Below are 12,899 nucleotides of genomic sequence, written 5' to 3'. Positions count from 1 at the left end.
TCCTTGTGGTCACTGACAGACACTTGGTTGATGTTGACATTCAAGTACTTATATTGACTATTTTATTTTGGCTCTTATCCAGTGACGTATATACTTATCTTAGATTGATTAATTTATAGTTAAGTGATATTATTTTGATTATGTGAAAATATTAGCTTGATGTTCAGGATTGGCTGATCTGGTTAACTCCGAAATAAATGCGGGTGTATACTCAGAATTTGTAGAAAATTATTTTGAGCAGTCCGATAAAGAAGGATGATCCAAAAAATCTTATAAGTAAATTTCCAGATTTTCTGTTGTACTTTGAACATTATTAGCATTCAGATTTAAAACACAGTCGCAGTCATGAATAATGCGTTTCGTACCAGGGTTGTGACATTGAGTCATACTCTTTTTCAGACACGAGATTTTGCAATCTCACCTAATTCTTCCGAATCCTATCACTTCAAAACTCATGGCAAAAAATTTCAAAATGTCTGATTAATTTTGCATATGTAATTAAGATCTTAGTGTTATTGGCATTTATAAATTATACCTGGGCAGAAACGAGCTTTGTTCTGCCGGTTGGCTTGCCTTTCCCTCAAAAAAGTCAGCAGGATACATGTTTTTCCATTGCTTCTGGTTAAGCATAACAGAAATAAAGTATTGTTTAAATGGTTTTGCTCCTCAGCATCAACATACTGGTTAAACATTATAAATGGTCTCACCTGGAATATGCTTTCATCATAAATACATTTGCTGACATAGCTCAAGCATCTAGTCTTAATTGTTTTATCAAACTTTACATATCCCTAATACATGCACCAAGCATAATCTGGCCCCCCTGATGTTATTCTCTTCTTCAGACAAGTAGAAATTCTGGTGGCACTCGTAGATATCGACAAATCTCCAATATCGAATGGAGGAATTTTAATGACATCTATAAGACCAAGCAGACTAAGGGACCAAGAGTCACAAAATTAACACATTTTCAAATACACAACTAGGAAGTTGGATTCTGATGTTAGATAGTACAATAATTGCCTAGAGATAGTACAATAATTGCCTATTCTAGGGGTGATTTATTTTCCTTCCTATCCCTCGTTTCAAAAACATATCAATCCCGCTCATAGGTTAAATCCCACAAAAACTCAAAATTCAAACATATTAATCCTCAATTTATAAATGAGCACAGGAATGCATCATTAACTCATGCTCATCCCCGAAACTTTTTGATACTTGTGGGTTCAATAATTGAACTTGTGCTTAGACCTCATCTCCTGGTTGCAACTGGGACTACAAAACTTGCCTGTGTATGCATATATGGGTGTTCATATCAGTTACGTTTGAACTAGCATCAAGCCTTTCAAATAAGTCCTCATGTAACGCTGTCAAAGTTGCTGCTGATCTCTCTATCTTCTTTGTTTTAAGTTTTAACATATTGTTCTATTATATGTTATTTGATGAGTGCAGAGCAGAGCCTATTATATGTTCTACTCTTTGTCATAGTATTGGAAGGACTTGTTTGCAGATATGAGAGCTGAAGAGTCAGAATCATTTCAGTGCGTTTTTTGCAATTGAATGGTTTTTTTCTTTTTCCTTTTTGTGAGAACTAGAGAAATTATTATCAAATGACATGAATTCACAGATCTCTCAAAGCATTACACAGATGAAAGCACATTCAAACTTTCAAAATATTTTCATTGGAACGTAATTATACAGTTACAAATGAATAGAATTTTGAATGAAATCTTGCTTACAATTATCTTCGAACAAGAGTTTATCTTGCTACGTCTTGGAACTTTTTCCCGATGCAAAAAATAGATCTATATAAACAATGATATGATAGGCTCATCTAATACTGAGCCTTCATCCATCTGCTGCTCTATCTGGCTAGCAGGTGGACAAAATTACTGCACAGTTCATTTTCGACCCCATTGCGGGCCTGGTCTAACTTTGAATAGTGAATACATTGAATGGAGTGGAAATGCTTAAACTACGACTCCATAATATTACAATTTCTAATGAATTCATCATTGTAATCTACATATTTAGTCCAGAAGAGTCTTAACTCCGGAAATGCAATCTCTAGCCATGGTTTTGCCTGCCCATTGTAGTGAATAACAGCAGCTTTTCGCAGAGTATCTTGATTGATTCTGGATTGATACCCCAATCCTAGAACATGCCAAGAAGGATCAATGGGATGGACATAGCCATTAAATGCAATTAATGCAGGCGGTAAAGTGCCCAAACGCCAGAGTGACAATTTTGAATTCAAATTCTGCAAAATTTAAGATGATATTTTTAACAGATCTCAAATTTGAATGCTCATATCTGTAGAGAAACTACTAAAGAATGATGTTTCTGAGACTGTAAGCTTAGGTTCAGCAATTAACTTACCTTTTTCAGCCAATGATGATAAACTTCTCTGATGTTTGTTCTCCTCCAGGTTTGCAAGTCAAAAATGTTCATACCATATGCCCATGCACATTGGTCTGGGTTAAAATTCTTTGCTATAAGAGGATGAGAGAAATTAAGATATGTTTTGAAAGTCTTCGACCTAACCCACGGGTCAGCAATTCTACATGTTTCTACTGCACCATTGACCTTGCCTGCAAGATCAATATCCCACAGTGGAGACAAATCACGCTGAACTACCACATCATCATCCAGAAAAATGACCTTCCGAAGATTTGGGAAAAGCTGTTATCAATGTGCAGTCAATAAGAAATAAGAATTTGATTTGAAAGTAACATGGTTTCTCCACATTTCAACCAATTTTTAGGAAATGGGAAAAAAATATATTAAATTAACCAGTACAATCCAAGAAACATTGTGTAAGTAACCATAATGAAACAAAAGCTAGGACATGTTTGAAAGCAACTATAGCATGATACTAAATAAAAAAGAGGGATTCTGAAAATATATTAATTGAAAGAAACAAGAACAAAAACTCGTGCCAATATTAAGCAATTTAAAGAATATGCTCACCTCTGGAAGATATATTCGAAGATGGTTCATTATTGATATATATTTTGGGCTTCGTGCTTGCAGTTTTGCAGCTAGAACATTTGGGGAATCATTAAGATTCGCTCCAATTGCATGGTCACCATGGTAGTATCTTCTTATTTCAAAATGAGTTTCCATGGCTTCCAATACAGGGACATTGTCTTTTGTCAGCCAGTCAAATTGGTGCACACCTTTTACCTCCACAGTTGCAGGAGGGAGAGGATGCAAAGCAAACCACGCATGCATGGCTGCATAAGTCTTCCTATCTGTAATAACATGAAATACTATCTTTTCAGGCTTTGCACAATTCTTCACAACTGATGAGACTACCACAGATGCTGAAAGAACATTGTCAGTCGCCACAACAAAGTGATTATATGAGTTGTCCGTAAGCCGAGGAACTAATTCAGGAGAGGGAAGCTGCCTCCGGGCATGTGCATTGGAGGAATACTCATCGGCCAGCCTTAGAGAGAGGCAATGCATGCCTTTTGGAATACCACTTGATGCAAAATGTCTGTACAAATATTCTTGCAGTTTTGCTGACCGGGCCTTCTGTTCCATCTGCTGTACCTGAATAATCCATACAGTTTGCATGTGTGTGAGTCAGATATTAAATTATTTGGCTGCAGCAAAAATCATATATTTTTTCTCTCGTTATATAGGTCATAGACTCATAAGCAACAATCACATTAACCAAAGACATGATTAATCCATTCATTTTAGAAGCTGGACCCTTCTAGGTAATCTCATGGGCCCAATCCTTTCTAAGGGAAATGCCAAAAATTCTAACAAACTTAACCAATTATGATTAGGATAAACATGTAAGAAATTTGATTATTTCATTAGGTAAACATTCCTGACAGACACGGATCATAGGTAGTAGGCTGCCAATTACCCAAAAAGATAACAAGCTTCAGAGGACCTCAACGAGGCTAACAAACACTATAAGTGTGATCAAATAAATTGCTGATAACAGAGTATTAAAAGCCTGAAAGAAAAATAAATTGCTCTTGCGATTTTTACTGGTCACACCATCCATTTATTGCAGATAAACAGGACACTTTGTTTGCATAATTGCAAATTTTTTAATTATAATAAAAGAATATGCAAAACAAAGTGCTTTGAAAAAAATCTAATAAACATCCTTTCAACCACAAATGTAAATATGCATATCCACTAGCAGAGTTGGAAAACTTTCAGATATAAGAAGCTAAGTATAATTGCTTGTCCATAGATCTCACCAAGAAGAACTGCTTGAAGTAAATGCAGTGCAGTTTTTATGCAAACTGATAATACAAAACAAGAATGCCAATTATTTGCAAGCATTGGCACAGAGTATCATATCCCCTGCCAATTATAACCAAGTGTTGGCAGAGTATCATATCCCCAGACACAAGAGTGCCAATTATTGCAAACATTTGCACGACCTACGATTAACAAAAATAAAAAGAATGGAGTGATAATTATGGGAAATGACAACTACACATGGAGGCTCCACTATTTCTTAGGTTTTGAAACATTTTGGCAACCTTCATGGCAACCATTGGTATTTTATGAGTTTGTATTTTATCTGGAGAATTACTTTTGTTATTGAAATTGCTCAACATGTAATAAGTTGTAAATAGTGTAATATAATCTGCAAAAAATATATTTCCATCCATTAGTACTTGTATGAACAACAACGCTGCCAATAGTTTTTGCTATTTCAAGTGCCCTATATTTCTTGGGCACTATAAGATTGAATTATAATCTCAGTTATGAATATGAGTGTTTCACCTACAGCCATTGATAGATAAATGCTGGTAAATAAGTCTCTTTGTATGAACTTAGACTCAAGTGAAAAATTAAATATAGATCTCATCATGCATGAGAGGTACCAAATTAAGTGCCAAATTACTAAAAAATCAAAAGCAATTAGAAGATCAAGAAGACATACATGAAAGATATAAAGCATTAAGTGAAAGAACATAGGCAAATGAGAATAAGCATGGAAACAGATAGGCATCAAGGAAAAACCATGGGGAGAATAGCACAAGAGATGCCCACACAAAATTAGAGTCATGTCTGAAGTACAAAAAAGAAAAAATATGAGAATTAGGTAAGACAAGCAATGAATACCAGATTTTAGAACTACAAAGCTTGATAGGAAAATTGGAAGATGTATTAAGGAAATTAAAAATAATTAGATCATTCTCACACAACAAATAAGCCACTCAATTTAACAAAGAGATTCCACTTAACAAAAACAGATGTGAAAAGCAATTGGATTTGAGTTATGAAATTTTAAAGTGTGCCACTCAATTTATCAAAGAGATTTTACTAAACAAAAACAGATGTGCAAAGCAATTGGATATGTCATATGAGTTATGACATTCAAAGGTCTGAGCAAAGAGGACAGTATCAAACAAGACATACATTTCAATGACAATAAACATTTTCTTGAAGTCGGATTGCAAGTTGTCACTGTTCAATCTTGGATCATGATTTCTATAAATTTTAACATCACTAATATGGTCTTAAACTACTTTTGTTGGATGTTCTAAAATGGCCATAAACCCAAGTGAGACAGAAGATATCACTGAAGTATATGCTTATGATCTAGGTAGAATGATAGCCAGATGTACATATGTGAATAATTTACTAGGCAAGGAATCTATGCCGTCACATCAGCACCCTAAGCACACTAAAACACATGTCAATAGTTTCTGGGGCTAATCATGGTATTTTAGATGGCCAAGACAGGCTTAATCATGTTATCCATGGAAAATGCTGTTATTTTTGTCTTCAAAAGAAATTTGCATTACACTGACTTGGATCATATCATAATGGGTGAAAAGATTGTAAATGGGGCCTATGAGAATTACAGAGAAGTTGTGCACAGTGCTTACTCAAGTAAAATGATCATAGATTGCCATTCTTCTGATGCTGATTTCTGGTAGAGACATTTGACATGTATGTTCAAAAGGCATTCAGCTTGTTACATTCGACAGCATTTAATGTGATCAGTTCAAAAGGCCTTTTAAGCATGCCATTTAAACCTCTTTGGCGAATCAAAGGCACATTCATCACTCATCTCTCTCAAACTAAATGATTTGACCCTTTGTCTGGCTGCTGTCTGCCAATAGGCATCAAGAGACTGTCACAGATTGTCAGCTATATAATGCACCCAATACAAATAGTTATAATCCTCATGCATCTTTATATTCATACAGCTTAATTCATAAGGATGATAAAAATTGACAAGCACCAGATAAAAAGCATAATGGTTGAGGGATGGTAACTTTCCTAGCTATGAGACCCCGCGCATTGACATAAGGCAATATTTGTTTATATAAAGTTGTGGCTATCAACAAGCAATGACATTCCATGTTTCTAAGTTATGACGAATAGAAAGAGTGCGGAAATAAATATATACTTGAAATACTTAGCAAAGTTTGAATGGCAAGAATCTGATTAATGCAGTCATGAGTTTCAATCAGATGTTACAAGTAATGTTTCTTACTATAAATTAGATAAATCCAGTGACTAAAAAATGCTATACAAACTTATGTCAACATAAGCAACCTTTTTGTAGCAAATTTAGGAAACGTTTAACCTTGATAACTTCTGAAAAATTTGATAATGAATAATCCATCCATGGCCAAACAAGGATCCACTATCTTAACCATTTTCGAAGTAGAAAAAAATAAATATCGCAGAGAAAAATAGGGCAGGAAGAGGGTGAAGAGCAAGTGCTGTATGAGGTCATGTTAAACTACTAAATTTGGTGTTAATTTCATTTCAGCTATGCCTTTGGAACCAAACTGAACGAAAAGTGAATTTTCTAGGAGTTTTGAACCAGTACCAGGACCACATCAGAAACGAGATAAACAGCTAGACTATGCAATTTAAGATAAAATCTGAAAAAATTATCTTCTAGGGACGTCCCTTGGTCTCTCACAATAGCAAATATATCTTTATAAATCTGTTTCAATCAAGGAAAGAACAATTTTAAGTTTTTAGCATATATATACACAGACCTTTACTTTCTAGTACATGTGTAAGACATTGTATCCTTCGATGAATAGGAATTGAATCTGCACCTACTGTTTCTAGCAAAATAACAGGGTTGCTTACAAACATGGAATGGTATGACATTGTAAAATATTACGCACAAATCTGCAAGCAATCAATAGTTGACATTATCGTACTAGTGAAAAGAAAATATATTATAACCAATTACAAGTCAACATGTATCTTGCAAGGCTCCGAAAGAATTAATAAATCAAAAGATCTATTAAATTTGATAATGTCGAACAAGAATACAGAAGATCAAAGGAAGAAGAGAAAAGTTGGCTCACTTGGTTCAAAACCATTATTACTACATATGTATATCATTTTGTTAAACACAAGTTCCAAAATTATTAGTCCGTATTATTACATGCAACAGTATGTTGTAGATGACTCCAAAACCTGGAGAAAACCAATGGCATGTTCATGAAATGGAATGAAGGAGATGCTACATCTCCATTTGCATTGCATAGAAATAAAGAAAAGTTTCTTACATGAAACAATATAACCCATAAATGACAAAGGCCTTGGCAACATATGAAAAATATGCAACTATGGAACGGCCACCCACACAACACTGTTTTTCCCTGTTTCAGTTTGTGTGGTGTCTTTTTTATCCATTTGCTGGATAGAACATATTTTAAATAACTAAAGAACCAAATTAAAGGATCATTAAGAGTTAAATTTCAACGGTTAATTGGCACTCTCAGTTGCCAAATGCTGTTGTGTAACGTTTTTGAAACATCCCATGTATGTGACAAATCCCCCTAGGATGTATTACAGAACTTGGAGCAAGCCTATTCCCTGCTGGGATGGTTGTACTTGGAGATATGGGAATTGTTCTTTTTGTAAATTGGCAAGGGATAATACACTGAATAACGTCATACAACTGGAATTAACTTTATTTTTGTGATATCTAAGTTTGAGTAAAGAACAAACATGATCGTCTTGGAGAACTCCTTTGTACGGGTTTAATGATACTTACATTGGTATTATATCTAAAGTTTCTGTTAATCCCTATATTGGAGGCTAAGTTGCCAGTTTGGATATGGGATCAAGTAGGGTTTGAATTTTCTCGTATGGCAATTTCTTTTTCCCAGGTAAGCAGAGGATAAAACATCATGATATATTAAACTTAAGTCTAGCCCTTTATAACAATTAACTTTGTGCACATTAAACAACAAAAATATTTTATCCTCTGCTTGCAATTATGCCTGCTTATTTGTTATCAATGTGGCAAGATATGAAACAGTTTCAAAACTGTTATGATCTATCCTGTTACATGCAAAACATTCCTATAACTGTGACTTTCTAATCGATCATTCTCAGATTCAAATACTTGCAGAGAACACAGCTCGAGATAGATGATTCACATAAAGTCTTTATTCATTTGATTAAGAGACGTTGCAGATATAAACAAGATGGCCAAACAATGCATTGCAGGAGCCATGCAAGGGGAGTAAGGAGATGTCGATAGTTCTGACTTCTGCTTCAAGGGATATTAAAAATTTGGTTTTATAATTGATTTAAAAAAAAAAAAAAATTGCATGGGTTCTCCAGTCCTGGGAATAGTCAGAAACAACCCAGGTACCCTGTGGATATGTGGTTTTCCCCAAGCCACTCCCAATCCCTCTCCCATTCAGTATAGTGACAGGGTTGATTCTGCAAGGACCCAATTACTTAGAATGAAGAGATCTGGTCAAGGGTCAAGGGTCAAGGATTTTGAAGTTAAAATTGTGTAAAGAGTTGTTTCCAACATTGTGATTTCTGTTCATCGTTTAGTCTTATAGAACTATAATATAGAAGAAAAAGTTCTTTAAGTTTCAGGACTGGAGGATTCAGCAGAAAATGATTCTGCCAATTGTTATAAGTTACAGTTGATAAATGTTTTGTGTTCACTTTGTTATATTGTTAACATTTGTCAGCTTAGGTAGAGCACGTTATAGAATGGTTGTGGGTGGTTAGACCAATGGTTGTGTCTTAACCAACAACTGTCGGTCCTTCAAATTGTATTTCCAATGTTGACTTAAGGGTGTCGATTTATGATAGGTTCTCCCCGTAAGCACTTTATTGAGCACTAATGATAAATTAAAAGCATCATTCCCTATATTCTTTGTGTAACTATTCCTCACTATGAAGTGTGATTCTAATCATCCTCTGTACTACAACTTGTGGTTTGATAGTATAGATTTTACATTTAACACATACATCAGTCCTTTCGGATCTGTTGTATATGAAATATTTGTTTTCTGTCTCCTTCTAGGTTGGATCCATTAATTGCAACCCAGTAATTCAGATTGGTATTAAGGTCCAGCACATTGAACAAAAATTAACTGTCAATTGATCAAACATAATTTTAAAACAGAGAAAGATTCTATATATCCTGGTCATTTATGTTAATAATAGAATGTATCAGAGAACAAAAAAATGACAAATAAGTGCATGTGAAAACCTCCAAAAAATAATATAGATAAATTTAAAACATACCATTGCTTTCATCTTCAAAGCAAATGTCTTAGCATCATATGGATTCGTCTTCATATCAGTAATGAGATCAGGGAATGATTCTGGGATTGTTAATCCTTCTGGAAGTGCTTCATTGCTTGCCTGTAAGAGAAGTTGGTATATTTCTCTTCCCATTCTCTGCAAAATGCCACATACTCTAGTTTTAGATTCCAATAAATGCAGAAACCCCAGGATAGAAACAAATTGATCGTTTAACACCTAATCAACTTCAAGCATGCCCCACAAAAGCGAGTAACCAAAGTAGAATGAAGCACATTTGCATCCCCGGCAATACACCGTGCATATGAACAGCATAAATGTGCTGAAAGTTTAAGAGACAAGCTCTGGCACTCACACAAAAAACATTGATCACTCTCCGTTACAATTATGCAAATTGGGTTGATATTTTACCCTGGTTTTCTACACCAGTAGAGATTTTTATCACACGTCTTAAGTAGCAAGGGCACGCATAGGAAAATACTGCCTATTCCATGAGTATATAGTTTTGTTTCAGCGTAAGAGATTGTTTTCTGAGATTTTCCTTCAAACAAAATATTGGCACACAATATAATTGATAGTGGTAGAGAATCTTTAGAACTTACAGGAGAAACATCTACTCTCCCCAAAAGCCTCGGACCTAATCTTCTGCCAATGCAATCTAAACAAGGGCAAAAAAAACAAAAGTGACTTCCTGCACATTATCTTAATCTTAGCCGAAAAAGAACGGAAAAACAAGGAGTGAGCACATCGAAATCAAAGCAATTTCTGAAGGAATATTTATTACTTACCTAGGGAGGAACAGTTGTTGACCCCCTCCAGTGTAACTAATGCTGTTAAAATAAAGACGAAAGGTAAAAGGAAGGCTAGAATCAATACAGTATAGAAAATGCTTCTATAGGAAATATGGCGTGCAGCACCCTTAACCTTTGTAAAGTCCAGGAAGCCATTTGTAGCCGAGATGGTGATTTGCCCCATGCTAGGAGATATGTGGACCTGCATTGTGAGATCTTCTCACTTAAACACACAAATTCTACCATCCAATCTCTCCCTCAAACACCATATCACTGCCACACCCCATGCTTCCTTTCATTGCTTATTGCAGATCTAGGAAACAGAGCTCAAATTTGTGTCAAGACGGTATTTATTCAACTCATGGCCTTTCTTTTTCATTGGAAAGCACGGTGGGTCACTTTCCTCTTCAGATCCCCTCCCAAGTCCTGAGACCGACTCAACAAGTGGGTACAATGCACAAGTATTGAAATCTCGGTTTTATGCCTTCTTTGTAAACCTTGGCAGCTCAGAGGCAATCAATCTATTTCGGAATCACGATCTCGTTTAAAAACTGCAAATGCGGCAATACAAATACTGTTTTTTGATGACCAGGGCATAAGGAATCTGTTTTCTTCCGATTACCCACTTGCCCATTTATACCTACAACATCAAATTCCACTTAAAACCAATACAATAACACAGCAACATTAGTGTTCATCATCAGACGACAGTGATACTCAGTTTCCGTAGCTCCACAGTCAAAACTGGCATGCAACAAAGGTCAACAAAGCCAAAGTAGATATGGTACATTTGATTATAAGTCACCAAGTTACTGTACTGGTCTTACTCAGTTCATATGCACGCAAAAACCAGTCTGTAACGATCAAAGACTCTGCTGTTATTTTATTGATCAATGCAACTCCATTGATGTTGATACGAGAAATGAGAATTCCATTGCGCCTGTTTTCTACATTAAAATGAAGTGGCAAAATTTATGCAATTTAGTTAACTCTGTGATGAGATCTGATTCAATTTTTTTGGAATGAATCTCAACCCAGACCTCAAGGGAAGCTTTTGTTCTGCTACAGGCAGTGTTCTTGCCGATATGGATTCAATTCCAAGAAGAGGAAACAAATTTGTTTGGCCGCATGGTTAAATTCGGTTCGCGTTTTTGCCTCTTACAATTATAGCGAGTTAAAAAACCTCCTTTTCTCATTTGTTTTTCTTTTCAATTTCATTTACCTTTAGGTTTGCCAGTTGCCAATGCTTTTAACCGGTCGACTCTTTTATTTTGTTGGGTTCCAGAAAATTTCTGTATAATTTGGAAAAAAAATTTAAAACTTTTTATGATTTCTTTAACGCGGAGCAGACGCGGAGATCGCACGTGCCCATCATAAGTGGTTGTCTTTCGTTTGGAGTTATGCTATAATAGTTTACCCCATTGCTCTCCTTCCCTATTTGAATTTTGGAAGTCATGCAAATCTCAATCTTATGATTTCTTTTAACCTTTCAAATTTCATTGCAAATCTTTCCAACACCCCCAAATACAAGAAATGAGAAATCATAGTTTTTTTATTTATTAGTGTTATTTAGAATTTTTTAAGGAAGACAAATACTATTTTTTTCATATTTTCTATGAATAAATTTTATTTAGCTTTGTATTAATTTAAAAAATAGTATAATATCAAATAAAAATGTAGTAGAAAGGGACATTCATGAGTCTTATCATAAGGGTCTAGTCTTAAGAAACAAAAGAATAAAAACGGGTCAAGTTTGACATAAAATAAGCAATTAAAGTAATTCCTTGCAAAGGAGGGTCATTATCATTTGGTTTCTCTTCTAGGGGCAACTGAATGTGGACCAAAGAGATGGCAAGTGGCACATGGGGAAATTTGCTAGTGCCTAGCCAACTAATGCTCTGTCGAGAAGGCAAACACAAGGGTTGATACCATCCTCCACTAGTAGCAGAATCAAGGAGTTAGACCATGAGAGCAAGACCTGTAATTACCTTGATGTCTAGTCTAGAGAGTGGCTATGCCCACGAGGAGAAGTGGAGTCGAGAGGAACCTGAGCAACAATGCAAGGGGCATTCCTTCAATAGTCCAACAACTCCTAGAGATGAGCAACTTCAAGTGCAACTTTACTAGTTGTAGCATCCTAAAATTGCAACCTTTGCAATTTTGACCGCATTTGGGACCCTTACCTTAGTGTTCTCATCCTCGTGCTTAATCGGGACCCATTTATGCTTGTACCATGCAAAATTGGCATCAATATCACATTCCACCTTGCATCGCACCTTAACCCTGGTCCAAATATCCCTGGTCCTCATTGGGACCATGGCGTGTTGGCATCAATATCACATTCCACCTTGCATCGCACCTTAACCCTGGTCCAAATATCCCTGGTCCTCATTGGGACCATGGCACCACGCCATGGTCCTCCCTAATTGGGCCCCAATTTAAACCCTTTGCCCTATCCCAAATTTGAGTAGGAAACCTTGCTTCATGTCGGCCTATGTCATGAAATTAATTTGTTTGATGACGAGCAAGTACATAAAGAGGTTTTCCCCTCTCATTTGGATATAC

At 35.7% G+C, this 12,899-nt stretch overlaps 1 protein-coding gene across 2 annotated transcripts; it reads right to left on the bottom strand.

The window, feature by feature from the left end:
* Nucleotides 1–1,659: 1,659 nt before the first annotated feature.
* LOC131077909 (probable galacturonosyltransferase 13) lies at nucleotides 1,660–11,629 on the bottom strand. Of its 2 annotated transcripts, XM_058015503.2 has the most exons (7): nucleotides 10,468–11,589; nucleotides 10,332–10,373; nucleotides 10,146–10,201; nucleotides 9,526–9,681; nucleotides 2,971–3,558; nucleotides 2,380–2,682; nucleotides 1,660–2,260 (listed from the first exon to the last, which is right to left on the bottom strand). In XM_058015503.2, the coding sequence occupies exons 4-7, from the start codon at nucleotides 9,676–9,678 to the stop codon at nucleotides 1,976–1,978; spliced, it is 1,329 nt and encodes a 442-aa protein (XP_057871486.1). In that variant the 5' UTR covers nucleotides 9,679–9,681; nucleotides 10,146–10,201; nucleotides 10,332–10,373; nucleotides 10,468–11,589; the 3' UTR covers nucleotides 1,660–1,975. The 2 variants fall into 2 exon arrangements, with proteins under 2 accessions (XP_057871486.1, XP_057871484.1); XM_058015501.2 differs by having other exon boundaries at nucleotides 10,332–11,629.
* Nucleotides 11,630–12,899: the final 1,270 nt, after the last annotated feature.

This window comes from Cryptomeria japonica, chromosome 6, assembly GCF_030272615.1.
Source record: "Cryptomeria japonica chromosome 6, Sugi_1.0, whole genome shotgun sequence".
Classification (NCBI taxonomy): Eukaryota; Viridiplantae; Streptophyta; class Pinopsida; order Cupressales; family Cupressaceae; genus Cryptomeria; species Cryptomeria japonica.
Note: the sequence above shows the minus strand (reverse complement) of the source record. Positions and strands in the feature narration are given on the sequence as shown.